A 19,173-nucleotide genomic window follows, 5' to 3' on the forward strand; every position below is an offset into this window, starting at 1 on the left:
TGTCAGATAAACCAGGGGATTAGCCCATCTGTGCTCCGCACACAAAGCTTTAGAACCTGTTAAATGCCAATTTCTTAGGCAAAAAAGTTATTCAATAATTTATCGTCGCGACAGAAAAATGAAGATTTTCAACAATTTTTAAAGTTTCTCAGATTACAAAGATTGATAGGAGTTGCCAAAAGATAACTGCAAAAGCCTTGTATTCTTGTACCCTAAAAACAAGTCCAAAACAAAAAAAATGTTTTTGCTTTTTTAATTGATGTCTTTATTTGCTTTAGACTTATTAAAAGTAAAGCTGCCTGAAAATAACATTTATTGCAAACAAAATTTATACAAATTTAATTTGGCACAACTTAGATTAATTTGAGAGATGAGAAGTGATTTTTAAAGCGAGTTAAGCCATCTGTTACAAACGTTATTTACTCGCATCAACAAACATTATCTCTTACAAAGGTGAAAATTGGCGTCAATGACAACAGCTTGGTCTAAAAATTGAACTAAAAATTTAACTGACTTCATCGCGTTTCAAAGACCTTGACAACAACATAAGAGGAACATAAGTTCGTATAAATTTCAAAATCCTAAAAATATAGGATATATTCTGCTTCGACCCCCTAGCTTAGTGGGAAGATATGTTTCATGACCCTCAGGCGCACGTGCATTACTTTTACATAGACGCGTGCTTTATAACAACACAAAATTTTTAACTGGGTGTCATAAAGAGCACTGCAGGGGAAATAAAAAAGATCCAATATTTCAAGGATTCTGGAAATTCTTCTATGAGTTTCTTTCGGAAGATTTTATTTTATTCCGAGGCAGCGTCGTCAAGTACTTCACGTGTTATTACGCGTTCTTAGAGCGTACAAACCAAAAGTAAACCAAGACTGTTGAAACACCAAGTCACAAAGAGCCAAAATGCAACCGTTTAAAAAGCACAACCGCTTAGTGTGAGCTCTAATCAATTGAAACCTGCTTCAGTGGGAGGGGGTTAGCCTGAATGGGGCTCGGAAATTCACTGGAGGGGGCTTCCAAAAACTCATTACAGGTTATTAACTACCGTCACAAAAATTTAAGGTGAAAAAATGGCATCAGTATCGGCGCTCTTATCATTTGACGTTTAATATTAAATTGCGACCAATTGAATTCAGCTGCTTGAAATTGTGAATGGAAGAGATCTTTAGATCACGCAAAACGAAGAAATTCAAGGGCGTAAAAGTCACCCGAAATTTCAAAGAACGGTCGAGCGAAAATTTTGCATAAAACCAACACACACACATTTACAATAGTTGCTTGTCTTAAATATTTGCATTTAAGTCCAAAAAAATAAGAATCTAAGCCATACACATTTATATAAATCTGATTGATTACTGTTAGAAAGTAGATTACACCTATTCATGAAATCGCCAAGGCAAAAGTAGAAACAAAAAGCCGGAGTAGTTGAAAATTACTGGCCCACAATAAATTGTACGGTTGGAGAAAAAAATTTTCTAACTCGTTATCTGAGATTGAACTCTTGAAATTTCAGTGCATAGACACCAAAAAAAACTACTTTTTCAAAAAAAAGTATGATCAATGCACTTCTTGGATTTATGTCCATAGCCGTAATTGTACAAACTCAGTGCTTTTTCATAAGCGAAAATTAGTATGTAAATTTTGCCAGAAATTCCACCAATAATCGATGCCTGTTTTTGTATGTTATAACATTTTGCTCAAATCAAGGCGTTAGCGACATTGATAAAGACTGAACTATAAACTGCATTGCCGTTAATGTTCCTTAGCTTACAATTTCGTTTCATTGCATAAACCTAAACCAAAAAACGTCAAATGACTAGCTAGGCAAACAATTTAGAAGGGCTTATAGGCTAGAGATGATTGTATTGCGCAAAAACTTCTGACTGGTGAGTGGTTCGTACCCGAAACCTCTCGGATGCGAAGCATGGACCGGACCTTAACGTCTCCACTTCCAGGGCTATGTATGTTCATCTCTCTCTCTCTCACAACCAGTCATGTCGCGCATACTTTGCTTCAAACTTTGTTCGAGATTAATTAATTATTACAATCTGGTCCCATCCTGTTGCGTTTCTAAAGGTTTAAAGGTTGTGTCAATAACTTCCTCTTAAATGTTTTCCTGTAACAGCAAAACGCTCTGCAAAAAAAATGTGGATCAATACTTCAATGTATTTACATAACTCATCATATACCTAACTTACTATCAGTCCGAGCCCCTATATTGATGAACAAATTTGAACAAAGATATTGAATTTGCATCAATTCTATTCTTCTGTTTCTTGACATGAAACAATTTCCATTTTTAGGAAAAACGTTTTAAACTGTCGGAAGGTTGAATGAAAAAGAATATAAAAGTTGCCGGTTGTTAGTAATATTAAGAATTTTCCAGCAATAAGCATCAACAAAAACTGCATAAATTGACAAAATCAGGGTAAAAATTTAATGTCGAACTTGCCATTGACAGATTATCGATGCACCAGCTCTAACGGTAACGAAAAATTGCTACCCCAAACTTGTCCAAACAAAACTGGTTCCAAAAATCTCTTGATATCTATTCCAATCTTAACGTAATAGAATATTAACAATTTAATTCCACAAGTTAAAATAGCAGAAAATCAAGACACTTAGAATCTCAACTAAACAAAACTGTGTGCACATTCATGCAGTCATGAAATGCTTAGAAGTACAAAACAGACGGACTTGCAGACTGCCAGGTAATAGCCTCAAAATAAACCACTTCGACCCTATAGTTTACAAAATCAAAATGACAAAAGACAAATTGGTTGACTTTGACCGATTCAAAATTTTCTAGGGTTCAAAAAAATTGAACTAATGATCTGCTTCAAGTAATATGATCTTTTAACTATCAAGCTTAGGTGACCTCCAATCAATTCGGAGTTTACATTAGCAGCAACAAACTTCGATAGTAAAAAAAACATGACGATAGACGCGTAAACATAAAAAATATACAATGAAAATCATTTTCCGAATTCCAATGCTGTCAAATCTATTAGAGACAACATTCTGAATAGCTATTGACACTCCAAGTTCTTGGATAAATAAGATACAAAGGTGCAAAATTGACAAAGAATGGAAATAAAAAAATGGAAAAGACGTAAGAAATAAAAAAAACATCCTTTAATTTTTTTAAATAAGTAAAAGGAACAAAAAAATCAAGAACCGCCTTTCACACCATGAATTTATGTCAAAACAGCTCTGGCGAATCGCATACGAGTTTAGTGAGCTGACAACTTAATACCCTCTGGGCGTCACCAGGTTATCCCGTTTTTGAGACCGAGAAGTCAAAAGGGTCAGACGAAAAATCTGTCAAGCGAAAAATTGCATAGGAAGATCGTAGGACTGTAATTGCTAAAAACTTCGTTTGAGAGCAGTTCAAAATCCGCTAAAAAGAGCTAATCTAATGAATGAGTGCAATAGAACGCCAATTAGACCTGCTAATATTGACACTAGGCAGCAAGACAACATAAATAGAAAGACACAAAAGTAAAAAGAATAAGCTACTTATTGGCCATACGTTAGAAAAACCCTGACAAAAACCAAATATTTGTCAACTTGACACAATGGGAGTCATTATACACCTCTGCCTTCAATCGACCTCAGTCGCAACAAAGTGGTTCTTTATTAAAGCCAGAAGTTCTGCAGATTCAGGCAGCCTATGCATCCAAATGGCTATTTACTAAGTCTGCCATGAAAAAAGAAGCTTTCTGCAAAATTAAATTCTGCAAGTGTACTAAAACGATCAGCATTTCCCACGTAAATACTAAAACGAGTTTTGATTGGCTGACTAGAAAGTCTTGGTAACCTTAACACATATGATCGATTGACAATTAAATCTGTTCCTAAGTTAGAAACAGACCATGATCTGACTTTCACAATTTAAGTATAAAATCTATTTTAATCACACAAATAAATCTACGTTAAATAAATTACAAGTTGACTGACTACTACCCATCAATAGTTGGATATTCACGCACAATAAGCTTCGATCATTGATTTCAATCCAACGCAAATCTTGTGAACAGTTTTTCAATTAACCCACACTATTGATTTTTACTAAGCTCATTTAGTGTTAAAAGGGAACAACCCCCCCCCCCCGCAATATCAATCAGAAATGCACCAGGGTTTGCACTTGGTTGATTCATCAATCTTTCAAACAACTATTGTTGTAAGTCAATTCTCCCAGAAGCTTGAACCAAATTTTTCTACAAATTTTCCATGAAAAATTGTTCAAACCAATATCTGCTAATTATAGGAAAATCCATTACTTTATATTATCACTTCAAGTACGCAAGAATTTAGCTAACGATGCTTTACAGATTACAATCGTAATATTAAACAGACAAATGACTTGTTTCGTGGTAAGAAAAGTTGACTACAAAACACACTTTCACACACATTCATGAAGGGACAATCGACTGATGAAGAGAATTGGTATAACAAATAACTATCTCCATATTCACAAACAGATAATCTCTATAATAGGTGCACTTTTGTGGGTTATTAGAAAGAGGGCTGTTGCAATGGGTTTATGAGACAACATGGTACTACAAAGTGGGTGGGATATTTCCTTTGCAAACTTGATTGCAGGTACTGTTTAAAATACTTTGTTTTTATCAATTTTTTGTCGAATATGTGAACCCTTCAGAGTAAAATATCGAAAAATAACCCACTGAAACCTAATTAGTTCTCATTATAAAAATTTGAATTTCTGTATATAACTTTAATGGCCAGGTGATGTAATTTCTTGAAATTTAATTTATCGCCACGCTATTCGTATCTGCTACCAATTTTTATTAAAAATTTCAAAACTCCCAACTTGAGGCCACTTTCAAAGTCACCCTCGTTGAAAAAAAATCAATATATTGAGATCTAAGGTGTTAATTATATTTCATTAAGATGTTTAGATTACACAAACTAAGTCATTCTACTTTGACAAAACAGTTCCTAGCAAAAAAGTAGGCAAGGTAACGTGTCTTTACAATGCAAAATGGTGACAGTGATTAGGGACTGGATAGAGAACGGAACAATAAAGTGGTTTTACAAATGAATAGCAAGAGATACAATTACAAAAAGTTTGAGACGAGATAGAGATAGAGAGAGACAGTGAGTAAGAGGGAAGATAATAAAGCACAAGAATGAGGTTAATGTCGCTTTTGGTGGTAGTTGATTGGTTAGAACAGAACATACAATAGGTTAAAAACATCAAAACAGATAATACAAACCATATATACACACAGAGATATATGTGTGTGAATGGTTTGTATATCAGGTGTATAGCAACATAGATTTCACGGGGGTTCTTTTGCAATTTGGGGTGAATTTGCTGATTTGAAGTGATCTGACAACCAGGCTTCAAACAAATCTTGCAAACAAATAAGTACAAAGAGCAATCAGTATCTGAGGATTAAACATGTACAAACGAATTGATGTCCGTTCAAAATTGGTTCGTTTACCAAAACCAAGCAATCAGATTTGAGTAAATTTTGAAAGACTTTGAGCCCAGTCAAATTACTAAACTCTTGTGATAATAAAGTCAATAGGTAGCCACCAAAACCCATTTTCCTTTTCGTTTTGTAAACAAATATCCTATGTCAAAACTTCTAATTCCTTATTTATAGATAATGTTACTGAAAATTGGCACACTCAATCAAATATGACAAAAATGAGCAAGACCAGCTAAATTTGATCAGTTAAAACCCATTAATTTAAATCAATTAAAAAATTGGCGGTGGTACAGGTGTGGAAACATTGATTGTCAGATAATCGAAATCAGCAAAAAGAGTACATCGATTTTCCAACTTTAGCACCATAAGCTGCACATTGTATAAGTCACAACGCAGCGAAAATATTCAAAACTAGTCGACATACAAAAGCAATCAGTTATAATCAAAGATATATTTAAAAGATCAAAAAAACTTAGTTTGAACTATTCAATATCAGGCTAGATACTTATCACTTAGTTTACAAAAACAACTAACAACATGTTATTAACAACTGCTTTTAATTATTAAAATAAATTTGAAAATAGTCAGTTTTTTCGATTTTTAGTATTAAATGGACTACAAAAAATAGTTTTTGAGAGAAATAAAGTTTTTGGAAAAGCAAATAAAATTTACTTTGTTTTCAGTTTCCCGCCGTCATTACTTCACGCTTCCGACGATGATAAGTTCGAATTATCCGCGGCAGTAACATCAAATGTTGAATGTTGCGATTGATTATGAAGACTTCCGTTGTTATTGTTGTTACAATTTGAACTCCAATTATCGCTATTATCGAAAACTTCATCGTCTGAAGGATAGACCAATCCCGCAGTACTGCTTCCCACAGAATGATTTCTGGGGATTCGACTGTTCGAATTGGTAGAACTACTGTTGTTGTACAAATCTTCTGTTCCCTCGTTTTCATTTTCAGCTCCTTCGTCTTCATCCTCCTCGTTCGGGTCTTCTTTGATACTCGGTAGGGCTGACCGGACCGATGGCCGTCGAATAAAAGGGGTTTGTTGTTGGGAACCTTTAAAATATTTCAAATGAATGAAACATCACTTTTGACTACCTATTTGTGACACTTAAAGGCGTATTTAATCAATGATATTGACGCTCATAACAGTCAACAAAGTGTCTGAAAATATATTCAAAATTCAAACAGAGAATCATTTTCCCATCAAATATGTAATGAAGCAGGATACCTACCACCTACTGGAACAGGCAGAAAAAATATTGGCTAAAACTGTCGCACATAACAGACAGTGTCAAAAACATTGATGCCAGCTCGTCAAAAACCGTCGCTTTAGAGCTGCTGACCTGAGGCGAGTAAAGTAATTTGTGATTAAAAAATAGCAGGCAGATTGCCGGAATAGCTGCGAAAGAATAGACCTGCGTGCCATATAATAGAGATAAACAGATACAGATCTAAATTGAAAAAAAATCGACGCCGCTCAAAAAACTAGGCAAAAAAACATTCAGCGATAAAAAAATAAAGCTTGTTAAAATTCATTCCACAGAAGCCTCGTATTAGGGACCTTTACTGCACATATGAGTTCCTTTGACCTAAAACGAATTCAAATTAAACTTAGTTTTAAAGTGCAAAAGTCATTTTATTGAGTGAGGTAAGTCACGTATGATCAAAATCTAATCACGCAAATAACCTAAAAACTTTTGCTAAAGCGAGTGAGAAATGACGTCACGCGCGCAAATGCCGTTATTGAGAGGAAGAAGTCATTCAGAAAATTTGACTTTTTCAGCTTTGCTGTGTGAACAAATGTAAAACGAAAAAAGAGCGTCAGACGACGAAACAAAAAAACATAGCAGGACAAGTCCTGACGCACAATTCAAAGAATTTTCATTGACTAAACAGAAAACTAGACCTCGAACGGACTATGAATGGATTGGAAAAACCATTTAGAAAAAAATCCGATCTAAAAAATCGAAAAAACAGTAAAAATCAAAGTGAAATTGCCGCGTGTGAACCACTAGCGAGAAAGCGAATTTTTTGTTCAAACACCGTTTTCTCACTCTACTTTAAATTTAGAGCTAAAAAATTTCACGCCGCCATACCACTCGCTTTTTCGCTCCAATTCCTGTTTCAGCCTGACCAAAACCACTACTCCAATTTGACTTCAAAAATCATGAAAATGTGTGAACAGATCTTAAAAAAAGACAGCGCCCCAATACAATTCAAATTCTTTGAATTGTAAAAAACCAAGAGCACCGCAATATAGCTCCACTCAGCTTACAGCTTCTCAGCTATAAAAAAAAACAGTCATGAGAATGACCAAACAACGCACTGCGCTGAGAGCCCGAAGTGACGTCATGCACAAATTCCCAATATCCAATTGTGACACTAGGTAAGCGAATGAGGAAAAGCTGCTTTGAAAAGAGCTTAAATAAAGTCGTAGGAATTAAACTTTCGACGATGAAATGCAAAAACAGACAAGAAGCCTCGCATAAACCTGTGCGCAACACAGAATGTTCGCACATTTGCATTTGAAATTACGCATTACATCATATGACCGTATCTGAATTGATATCGCAAGCAATTCGCTATTTCCGGGTAATTTGTTGTAAACAGTAGGATGTTGCGATGATACCAAGGGTGTTGCTATGATACCAACATAAACCAGTTCTGTCTCCATTTTTGTGTCATTGACGTTTATGGATTTTGCGTCATCAGTTCTACCGGTCCCTGTTTCAATTTGCAACAAATTTTGAGATCGTTAACAATTTAAAGTCAATTTGATTGACTACAAATTGAAATTCAACTGTACTTAATATTGTAAGAATTTCACAGGCAAAGCCTTGTGGTAAAAACTACCAAATGCTAATGCAGAAAATAAAGCTCCTAGAGTCGCCTCTATTAAGAAACAGACTTAACTGCAGAATGGGAGTAGTCCCAACACAAAAATCAAGAAGCCAAAGGATCAAAATTCACCCGCGAGCAAAAGGATGTTCTAGAACAAGTGCAAAACCTGTCAAGTAAGTGCAATATTTTGTCATTAAAAAATCCCGCAGGTTAACAATGAATGCTTCCAGCTTCGTTCGAGAGCAATTATAAGGTAAAAATGAAAATATATGGGCCTAAAATCATGAAAAAAGATGTTATTAGATTGTTAATGATGATCAGCGTCAAATTATCAATACACAACCTCATTTTGAGACCGTTCAAGGAATTGTTTTCACTTCTACAGGGTAGTTTTATTCCCTCATTATGATTAATTTTACTTTAAGAAACCATGGCTAACAAAAAATTGGCAAGCAAATCGGGCAGGAATGTTGTCCAGCCGTTACTTTTGGTCGCAATGGAAATGATTGAGTAATGATAATAGAGTTTTTTTCCCAATGTGAAATGAAGCTACATAATTGAAAACTAAACTTATGACCCTTATTAGGCTGTGGTGGAATTAATTTGAAAAAAAATAATGTCTCGCTTTCTCCTGATAACATCAACGAACACAAAAAAGAAAGGTTAACTGCAAGTATTTCAGTTCGCCTTGTTTCGTACAAGGAAAAAAACTGCATAGGCATCAAACTTTTGGTATTTTTTGTGTTCATTAGCATTATCAAGAGAAGCCATGACGACCTTATTTCAAAAAATTATTTGCACCACAGCCTACTTAGGGTCATGAAATTTCGTTTCAAACATGTGGCTTTATTTTACACTGGAGAAAATATTTTTGTATTATTTTAACCAATTGCAATGTGACTAAAAACTACAGCTTGACAAAACTCCAGTCCAAAATGCTTGCCAATTTTTTGCTTGTCATGTTCTCGTAAAATGGTAACCAGAACGAGGGAACAAAATTAACCTCTAAGAATGAAAATCAATCTTTGCAAAAAAGTTCTAAAAGTGACAAAAACAGATTAAAGACATACATTTTTGAAGAAGAGAAACCTAAGCGGGGCAAATCCTGAACTAGAATGCAAATACACAACAAGACCACAGAACTGGCTGCTTCGTTGATTTGGATACGAAAGAGAGCTTTGAATTTTCGTCAAAGCAAATGAACTTGAACAAAGTCTATAAAAACCAGATCTGAAAAATCTTACTGAAATTCCAGTGATATCTAAGTCCTTTGAAATCACTAAACAAACAATAAATTATGTAACGACGGGGATGGCGTATTTAGGAGGGCGAGAGGGGAATGGCGAATAGCAAATTCAGAGGGCTTTTGAAAATTGAAGTCTTATAAAGTTTCGGTGGATCGCATACTTAGAGCCTAGTAAACCGTAAGGCTCTAAGTGAAATCTAATGCCCTCCGAGCTTTACCTGTTATCACCCATTGAGGACAAGAAGGACAAGACGATCAGACATAAAATTGGTAGACAAAATTTTGCATTTCAAAACTAGCCGGACTAAAATAGTTACTGGCTTTTTGAAAACAAATGATATCAAAATTAATAAGACGGAACGGAGAAACTCTTATCAGAATTGAACCAATCTTTTCTGATAAACATAAACAACACAAAGCAGGTAATGATTTCGTCAATGAGAAAAAGGAATATTAAAAAGGCGAACAGAAGATTCAGAACTTAAAGAGTTCAAAAAATTCTATTTTAGAACAATTTGTGTCTACGTAACCACAGACCTAAAAACAACAATTCAATTTTTAGATTTCTAAAGATGATCGGCGTCAAAATCTCAAAACACATCCCCTTTTTGAGACACTTCAAGCCGAACCTCATCCAAACGATTCAAAACATGCAAAACACTCAAACAACTAACTTAGGATAAAACAAGTAATATGACACGAATTAGGGATGGAACTCAAAAACCAAATTCTGATAAAGTATTTTTCAATTTTGTTTCCCGATTGAATCCCGATTGACTCTCAAATGTCTTACTGCGTCTGCACTTTACACAGGCAAAATATTTTGAGCCGAAAAATTCCAAACTTCCCAGGAGAAAATTTAATTTTAAAAGTAAAAAAAGGTAATGCTTTCTCTTGATTATGTCAAAAAACAAAAAAAAGGATCGGAAGGTCAAGTATTTCAAACTGCCTTGCACGAAGCAAAGCAATATTAAATACTTACATGCTTAGTTAACCTTTCTTGATTGATGTTGGTTTCTTGAGTGTTGGTTGATGTTATCCTTAACGTTTCTTGAGTGTTGGTTGATGTTATCAGTAAAAAGCAAGACATTTTTTAAAAATAATTCAACCACAACCTAATAAGGGCCATGAGTTTTAGTTTCAATTATGTGACTTCATTTCACGCAGGGAAAAAACTCGTATTATTACTCGATCACTTCCACTGCAACCAAAAACTACAGCTGGACAAAAAAATTCCTGCCCAAATAGTTTGCCAATTCTTTGTTAGCCATGGTTTCTTTAAAATAAACCATAATGAGGGAATAAAATTACTCTGTAGAAATGAAAATCATTCCCAGCAAAAAATTTCTTAAAATGACAAAACAGGCGACATTTAATACTTTTGAAGAAAGAAAATTTTGAAGAGAGCGCTTGAAATCGTTTGTGTGATTTCCGCACAAAATAAACATGAACGACTAACTTCGGGCGAACTGCTGCCAAATGACTGGCGGAGTAAGTGGAACGCGCGTTACGTTTGGAAGGAGGTGGAAGGTAGGGAGTGGGGGAAATGTTGTCACGAGGGGGTTAAACTCAAGAACCGACCCTCACACCATGAGATTATGTCTTCTAAACTTTCGGCGAATCCCATACTTAGAGTCTAGTAAACCGTAAGGCTCTAAGTGATATCTTATTCCCTCCGCAATTTACCTGTTTATCACATCTGTGAGGACAAAAAATTCAAGTAGTTAGACAGAAAGACGATCAAACAAAAAATTGTTAGTTTAATGAAAATCGCTTTTAAAAATCAATCAACAAAAATTCGCTACACACTTGAAACTTGAGAACAATTAAACGTGAACATTAACCGGGAGCTTTCTGAAAAACGTTCCAATTATTTTCTAAACAAAAGGATCAAAGGATGTCAAAAAAAGACGGAGAAATTCTTATCAGAATTGATTAAAACTTTTTCTGAAAAACTTAAACTTCAATCAGATGCAGAATATAACGTACTAACGTCGGGTGAATTGGTCTCAAACGACGAGCGAGCTTTTGGCGTCGGCAGGAGCCAGCTGGGGGCTTGGGATGCTAGAAATGGGGGGGGGTTACGCGATTAGGGGGGGGGGGGGTTACGCGATTGGGGGGGGGGGGGGGGGTAGGGTTGTGCGCAAGAGCTGGACGAGAGAGGGGTGACTGATGGGGGGTCAGACTTTAGAAACTAAGAACCGCCCCCCCCCACACCCGGAAAATGTCTCCTCACAAAACGAAACATTAAAACATTAAAACATTGAAACATTAAAACATTAAAACGCTTTACATTAAAACGAAACATTAAAGCGAAACATTTTTTTATTCGACGAAGTAAAAAAACATAGCAGGACAAGTCCTGATGTACAATTCAAAGAATTTTCAGTAACTAAACAGAAAACTAGACCTAGAATGGACTATGAATGGATTGGAAAAACCATTTAGAAAAAATCCGATCCAAAGAAAAACGAAAAAAAAACAGTTAAAATCAATGTCAAATTGCCGCATGTGAACAAAAAACCACTAGCGAGAAAGCGAACTTTTGTTCAAATTTTCTCACTCTACTTTAAATTTGGAGCAAAAAAAAATTACGCAGCAACAACACTCGCGTTTTCGCTCCATTTCCTGTTTCGGCGTGACCAAAATCACTACTCCAATTTGACTTCATAAATCATGAAAATGTGTGAACAGATCTTAATAAAAAACATAGCCGGAAGAATTCCGGAAACAACTCGAAGTGAAAATCCATTTAAACGCCATCCAACTACTCATCACACAAAACGTGTCTTCACTATTTTATGATTATCTTGAAACAAAGTCATGAAACAAAAAAGTAAAAACAATAAAATCACAGAAGCCTCTTATTAGGGACCTTTACTGCACATATGAGTTCCTTTGACCTTAAAAAAATTCAAATTTAACTTAAGTTTTAAAGTGCAAAAGTCATTTTATTGAGTGAGGTAAGTCACGTATGATCAAAATCTAATCACGCAAATAACCTAAAAACTTTTGCTAAAGCGAGTGAGAAATGACGTCACGCGCGCAAATGCCTGCCGTTATTGAGAGGAAGAAGTCATTCAGAAAATTTGACTTCAGCTTTGCTGTGTGAACAAATGTAAAACGAAAAAAGAGCGTCAGACGCCGAAACAAAAAAACATAGCAGGACAAGTCCTGACGTACAATTCAAAAAACTTTCATTGACTAAAAAGAAAAATTAGACCTAAAATGGACAATGAGTGAATTGAGAAAACCATTTAAAAAAATCAGATGAAAAAAATAAGAAAAAAACAGAAAATCAATGTCAAAATTCCGCATGTGAACAAAAAAAAACAACTAGCGAGAAATAAAAATTTAATTCAAACAACAAACTACGCCTAGAAAGAGCTGTGAATAGATTGGGAAAACCATTTACAAAAAAAAATCCGATCCAAAAAATCGAAAAAACAGTAAAAATCAGAGTGAAATTGCCGCATGTGAACAAAAAACCACTACCGAGAAACCGAATTTTTGTTCAAACACCGTTTTCTGACTCTACTTAAAGCGAAACAAATTCACGCCGCAAAACCACTCGCGTTTTCGCTCCATTTCCTGTTTCGGCGTGACCAAAATCACTACTCCAATTTGACTTCATAAATCATGAAAATGTGTGAACAAATCTTAAAAAAAAACATAGCCGGAAGAATTCCGGAAACGACTCGAAGCGAAAATCCATTAAAACGCCATCCAGCAACTCATCAAACAAAACGTGCCTTCACTAATTTATAATTATCTTGAAACAAAGTCACGAAACAGAAAAGTAAAAACAAAAAAATCAAGTCTGTTAAAATATGATAAAAAATCTGATCAAATTTTGTTATATATTGAGATCCCCAAAAAACTATCTCTGCCAAAATAACTTCATCAAAACTACTAGTACTTACAAAAACCACTTATGTGAATTTTGAAAAAATTCATTAGGCTAAAATTTTGAAAAAAAGCTCTTAAAAACAACTTTCACTGAAAAACTGGAAAAAGTTACTAAATTTTTTAATATTTCAGAAACATATAAATCAAAAGAAAAATTCCCTTCAGCCAATAGGGTATTCAGATGCTCGCAAAACAATAGGTAAGTCATATTAGGCAGAGAAACAATAGGTAAGTCATATTAGGCTTAAAACAGAAAAAAACGAAAAACTGCAAAAATTTAAGAAAAATAGTTCCAATTTTCGCCATTTTTTTTGTCATTTTTCTCAACAAAAAAAAATTCTGACCCACAAAACTGTAACTGATTGTTATCATAAAATTGCGCAAGTAGAAGGGGTTTCTTCAATACCCATTTGAGCCAGTAAAACAAAAAATCGTCAAAAAAAACGCAAAAATTAGCCCAAAAATCAGCAAAATACATTAAAAACCTCCGACTTATCATAAAATTCATATTAATTTCCAGAAACCTTCAAACCACTACCGAAACCAGCCTAAAATTTTAAAAAAAAAATCATAACCAAACCTCATAACCAAAATAAATGAAAAAAATTGCTTTAAAATGCCGCACGTCAACAAAATTTCGCTCGCTTAGAGAAAATTTTTTCACACATCTATTTCTCGCTCTCTCAAAAATAGCGGTATGAACAAAAACCACTCTCTTTTCGCTCCGTTCTTCACTTTTGTTCAGCGCCAAAATCACTCCAAATTTTTTCACGCGTTTCATTTCCCGCTTCAAAAATCACTCCGATAAAATTGATTAAAAAAAAGGACTTCTCCAATACTCCTCTTCGAGTCGTAAAAAGACAGCACCCCAATACAATTCAAATTCTTTGAATTGTAAAAAAATAGGAGTGCTATAATATCCGGCTGAGAAGATGAGGGCGGCTATTAATAAAAAGAACTAAATAAAGGACAAAATTATACAAAATTAATTTTACCAAAACAAACGGTGTACCAGGAGAGGCACGTGCTAAAAACTGTAACTTTGAACACCAAGTCATAATGTTGATTATATAGATATAATTCAATGATTAGGAAATGGATGACTTTTTCACGGTAGCAAAAGAAGATTTGTGAAGCAAATCTCAAGAAAGTTATAACTGTTGAAAAGAAACAACAGTGGGCAAAGGGTAGCCCAGGCATATCGTGCCAAAGTAACCATAACTCAAGGGTCTTTTTTGAAACACCACCAACACTGGCGTCAGTGAAGCAAGCTGATTAGTTTGCTTCTCTGACGTCCGGACGCAGCACCACCAACACTACCCATTCAAAATTAACTGAAGGCGGAACACCGCACAGTTTTTTTCTGGTGACCCCCCCTAACCAAGCTCGAACGCGCAACCTCAAGGCAAAGGCAAGGGCAAAGGCAAAGACAAAGACCACGAATCAACCCCAAAGACCAAGACCCATCCCCCACCGGACAATAAAGACCCCCCAACACAGTCAACATTTCAACAATACAATACACAAAGCAGAACACAAACCGTCTGACAGCAATGCCGAACAGAACCATGCAACCACCCGTTTTAAAAGCAAAAATCAGGGTGATGGGGGAGAAAATTGCGAAGAACCTGCAAACCATGAGCGAATTGATTGACAGTGGGAACATAAACGCAGCGAAGAATGTTCATGAAAAGGCGGCGGAAACATTTTCGGAGTTCGAGGAAACCAGTTACGAGTTGATTTCACAGCTTGACGAAGATCAGCACGAGGAGTACATCGGAAAAATCACTGACACGTGGAACAACATCGACGACATGAAAATTAAAATTCAGAATCACCTTTCGCACGAAAACACCACAACAAACTACAACACACAAGACAACAACGAGACAACAGTAACAGCCAACTCGACAGCGGATAACTCAGCAACCAACAACAACATCAACACTAGAGCAATTGGACAACAGCAAACATCAGTTAACAGAAGTTTACACAACGAACAACCAGAAACTAGCAATTCCGCTCAACGTGACAACCTCAACAACTTTTGGTATGATAGACTAGCTTACTCAAGCAGCCTAAACGACCAGCAGAACAGAGTTACTGGAATGGGGGACACGCAAACATTCCATCAGCCAACAGAACAACCACAACAATTGTCAACAACGTTATCACAACCAGTTCCATTCTATACGCCTTATGTGGAAGCTCTTCCAAAGATGGATCTTCAGAAGTTCAACGGTGACCCGAGCAAATGGGCAGACTGGTACAGCCGTTTCAGTTTCATGATTGGAGACACTCAGCTCAGTGATGGACAGAAGATCGCCTATCTACAGGGACTTGTAATTGGAAAAGCCAAAACAGCAATTGAAGGATTTGCCTGCAACGGACACCTGTACAAAGATGCAATAAACGAGTTGAAACAGCGGTTTCGGAACCCAAACGTCATCATCAGCAACTTGTTGGAGAAACTCATCAACTACAGGCCACCAACGACATCTCTTCCTTGGACAATTGTAAATTTTTCCACATTCATTAACACCATGACAAGGACACTACAAGAACTCAACTTCGAAGCCGATCTCAACAGCACGACAATCTTGAAGCATGCAACCGACAAACTACCTTACAGCGAAGAATTCAAATAGAATCAGTTTGCTTTACGACGAAGAATTCAGCAGCCGACACTTGCAGACTTCAACCAATGGATTAAAGAAATAGCAGAAGCACATGAACGTTCAACGCTTCAAGGACGAAGCAATACTAGTCTCAGCACAAACAGTGATACACATCAACGAAATTTCAACTTAAATGGAAACCGACAATTTCATCAACAACCAACTCATCCAAACAGGGAACAACAGCAGCCCCATTCAAAATTAACTGAAGGCGGAACACCGCACAAACGGCATCAGTTATCAAACATAGCCGACAGACTGCCGGAATAGCTGCGAAATAGACTTACGTGTTGAAACACAAATTTTTAAATAATTTTCGAACACATTCTGCCCTCCCCTAATGTTTTTATGTTCCTATTTACAATTTATGTGTTGTTATATAGCATGCAACTATGTAAAAAACAGTACGTGCACCTGAGGGCGTAAAAGTAAACCTTTTTAATTCTTTTACTCTCACTGCAGAGCAAATTTTGACCAGCAGCTTTTGCAGCTTATAGAGAGGGCACTACATAATTTGATATCAAAATCAAACCAATTTCGGTGCAATTGAGCTGCTTAAAATAATTGTGCACGAGAGAGCAATTCAGATCACGTAAACGGACGGAAAGTGATATGGACGTAAGGTCAACCGAAAATTCAAAACGGTCAAGCAAAAACCGTGTATAGTGCAGGCACTCGACTTCGTAAGAGAGCAATTAAAAAACCAACTGATTTAACAACCGACCTTGTGGTTGATGTGCGTCATAATTCTGAGGATGTGTACTGAAGTCAAACACCTCTCCGCCTCCTCCTCCTCCCCTCTGCCTCTGTTGCATTTCCCGTTCCTCCTCCCACTCGAATGCATTCACGCCAGGCGAGTAGAGAGGTGACTCTGGAGGGGGTCCGAGGGCAGTCTGGTTGTCAGTTACAGGATTGGATGACGTGAAGGCTGTCTCGTCGTACTTCTCTCTCGTCTCGTACTTCAACTCTTTCCCGTACCTTAAATTTAGGTATTGAGGAACGCTAATCAAAATGCTCATTGAATCCGAAATAAAACACAGTATCCAGTATTGTAAAACATATCTCATAACGATTGTATGCAATACCGGATCTATCCAATAAAATTATTCAGTGCAAAAATAAAATTTTTCGAAAAGCATTTTCCGCATCTTTTTAGGATTACGTGGGCTCAGTGTTTCCTCCAGATTAAAAGTTCCATAATTGCGATTTAATAAGCAAAAGGGATGCTTGTCTAAACATTTGTTCAACACAAAAAATCTGGGATATTATCCACCAGAAAAAAAATAATGTACGTATGTATGTATGCCTTTCAGATGGGCTCAAAAAAGATCCTCAGATATTTTCGAGACTGCTAAAAGAGGATGTACTTGAAGCCCATTCCCTTTCGAGAGAAAAATCGGACGTGCACTTTATATATAACACTACTTCACAACATAAAAACACCCAATGGAACCTTTTTGAGTCCATTTAGATATATTTTAGTACCAAAATCGTAACTAGTTTTTCACTTCATATTTAGACCTCCTTTGAACTTTACCAAGACAATTTATAAAGTCAAAATTGTACTGATCCCTTCAGTCAAAGAAGAAACAGTTTCACTAACTTGTATCTAGAACTGCCATGCTGACTAGCAGTAGAGCCAGCACCATTTCCACTGGACCCTCTACTGTCCCTGTGGTGTCCGTAACCGAAGTGGTTTCCGAGTCGACTGACAATGTTGCGACAGTAGAAGAAGACTAAGATTGAGAAGAGGAAGAGAAAGACCACTGCCAACATCACTCCCAGTACAACCAGTGGTAGTGATACCTCATCATCTAAAACATGATCTCCACAGTTAACCTTTTGTCTTTGAAAATGACAAGCTGACCGACGTAAAATATTTGATTAATCTTTTCCGTTACACGTAATATCCCTTCCCCCGTTACAATATGTATAATTGCGCCACAGATCATTGTTTTTAATGTATCGCGTATGCTTAATAGGTTAATAATAATTAAGTTTAAATAATAATTACAAACGACAACTAGAAAATGTCCATAATTAAAATATTCAAGTTTTTGTAACCTAGTTTGGCTTCAACGGTTAAAAAAAATACGCAACTAAGATCAAAACACAGATCAAAAGTTATACTCAGATCGAAGTAAAATCAAAATTAAAGGCCTCGGATTCTAACACTTCGCATTTTGACTCTTGATCTTTAGGAGTACATCCGCACAACAGTTGCTGGCTTCTATTCCATAGAATTCCAACGCGTCAGCAAAAACATAACTTTTCGGCGAGACTTGAACTTGGCTGCTTGATCTATATTTAAATGGCTACATGATACTCAAAATATTTACTTCATGTTCGCTAAAAACATTCTCCACCATAATTCTTGGTGATTCGCTCCAAAAAATAGTTAACTTAAGAAAACATACTCGGCAGATTGCCGAAAAATAGCCGCCGTTGATTCCCATAACCACGATTGAGATTGAAAGAAAAGAAAAAACAAATGACAAAAAAATGATTTTTGCACACAAACAAGTTTAAAGTACTAACTATTTTGATGTCGTTTTGGAGCTGAACAAGCTCCTGTTTCGCAGTGAGATGACACAGAGGCTAGTATCATTACAAATAAGCATTAGAGATAGTAACTTAAAACAAAGTTCGAGTAAAGGGCATCTAAAATTGGGCTTCATGGATTTATCCCGTTTCTATTTCTGATTTCGTTATTTGATACGCACTCAGGTCATTTTAAATTGCTTTGCCGACCAATTGATGTCTAATAACAATTTTAGCAGAACGGGAGAAGAGTGAAAATCACCTAGAGAGTCAAAAAGATTTCACGCAAAATGTTGAACAAGTTGTGAACTAAGGTAAAGCGAAAAAAATTAGTAGGACGAAGTAAAAAAATAGGAGCGCTACAATAGCCGGCTGAGAAACTGAGGCGGCTATTAAACATAAATGACCAGCGTCAGAGACATTGCTCTCAACTGACCAGTGTGCGCTGGGATCAATTAGTTAGTTCCATAA

The 19,173-nt window shown here is 36.1% G+C and overlaps 1 protein-coding gene across 1 annotated transcript in view; it reads right to left on the reverse strand.

Moving 5' to 3' along the window:
* Positions 1-5,730: 5,730 nt before the first annotated feature.
* The window catches only part of LOC142349632 (uncharacterized), a 116,864-nt gene continuing 103,421 nt past the window's right edge, over positions 5,731-19,173 (reverse strand). Inside the window, exons 11-13 of the mRNA XM_075401337.1 lie at positions 17,765-17,975; positions 16,886-17,139; positions 5,731-6,540 (exon numbers count right to left, since the gene is read on the reverse strand). Coding sequence (XP_075257452.1) covers positions 6,176-6,540; positions 16,886-17,139; positions 17,765-17,975 — 830 coding nt within the window. The 3' untranslated portion in view covers positions 5,731-6,175. The remainder of the gene's footprint in view (positions 6,541-16,885; positions 17,140-17,764; positions 17,976-19,173) is intronic.

Source organism: Convolutriloba macropyga, chromosome 11 (genome assembly GCF_964194025.1).
Source record: "Convolutriloba macropyga chromosome 11, txConMacr16.3, whole genome shotgun sequence".
In the NCBI taxonomy this organism is placed as follows: domain Eukaryota; kingdom Metazoa; phylum Xenacoelomorpha; order Acoela; family Convolutidae; genus Convolutriloba; species Convolutriloba macropyga.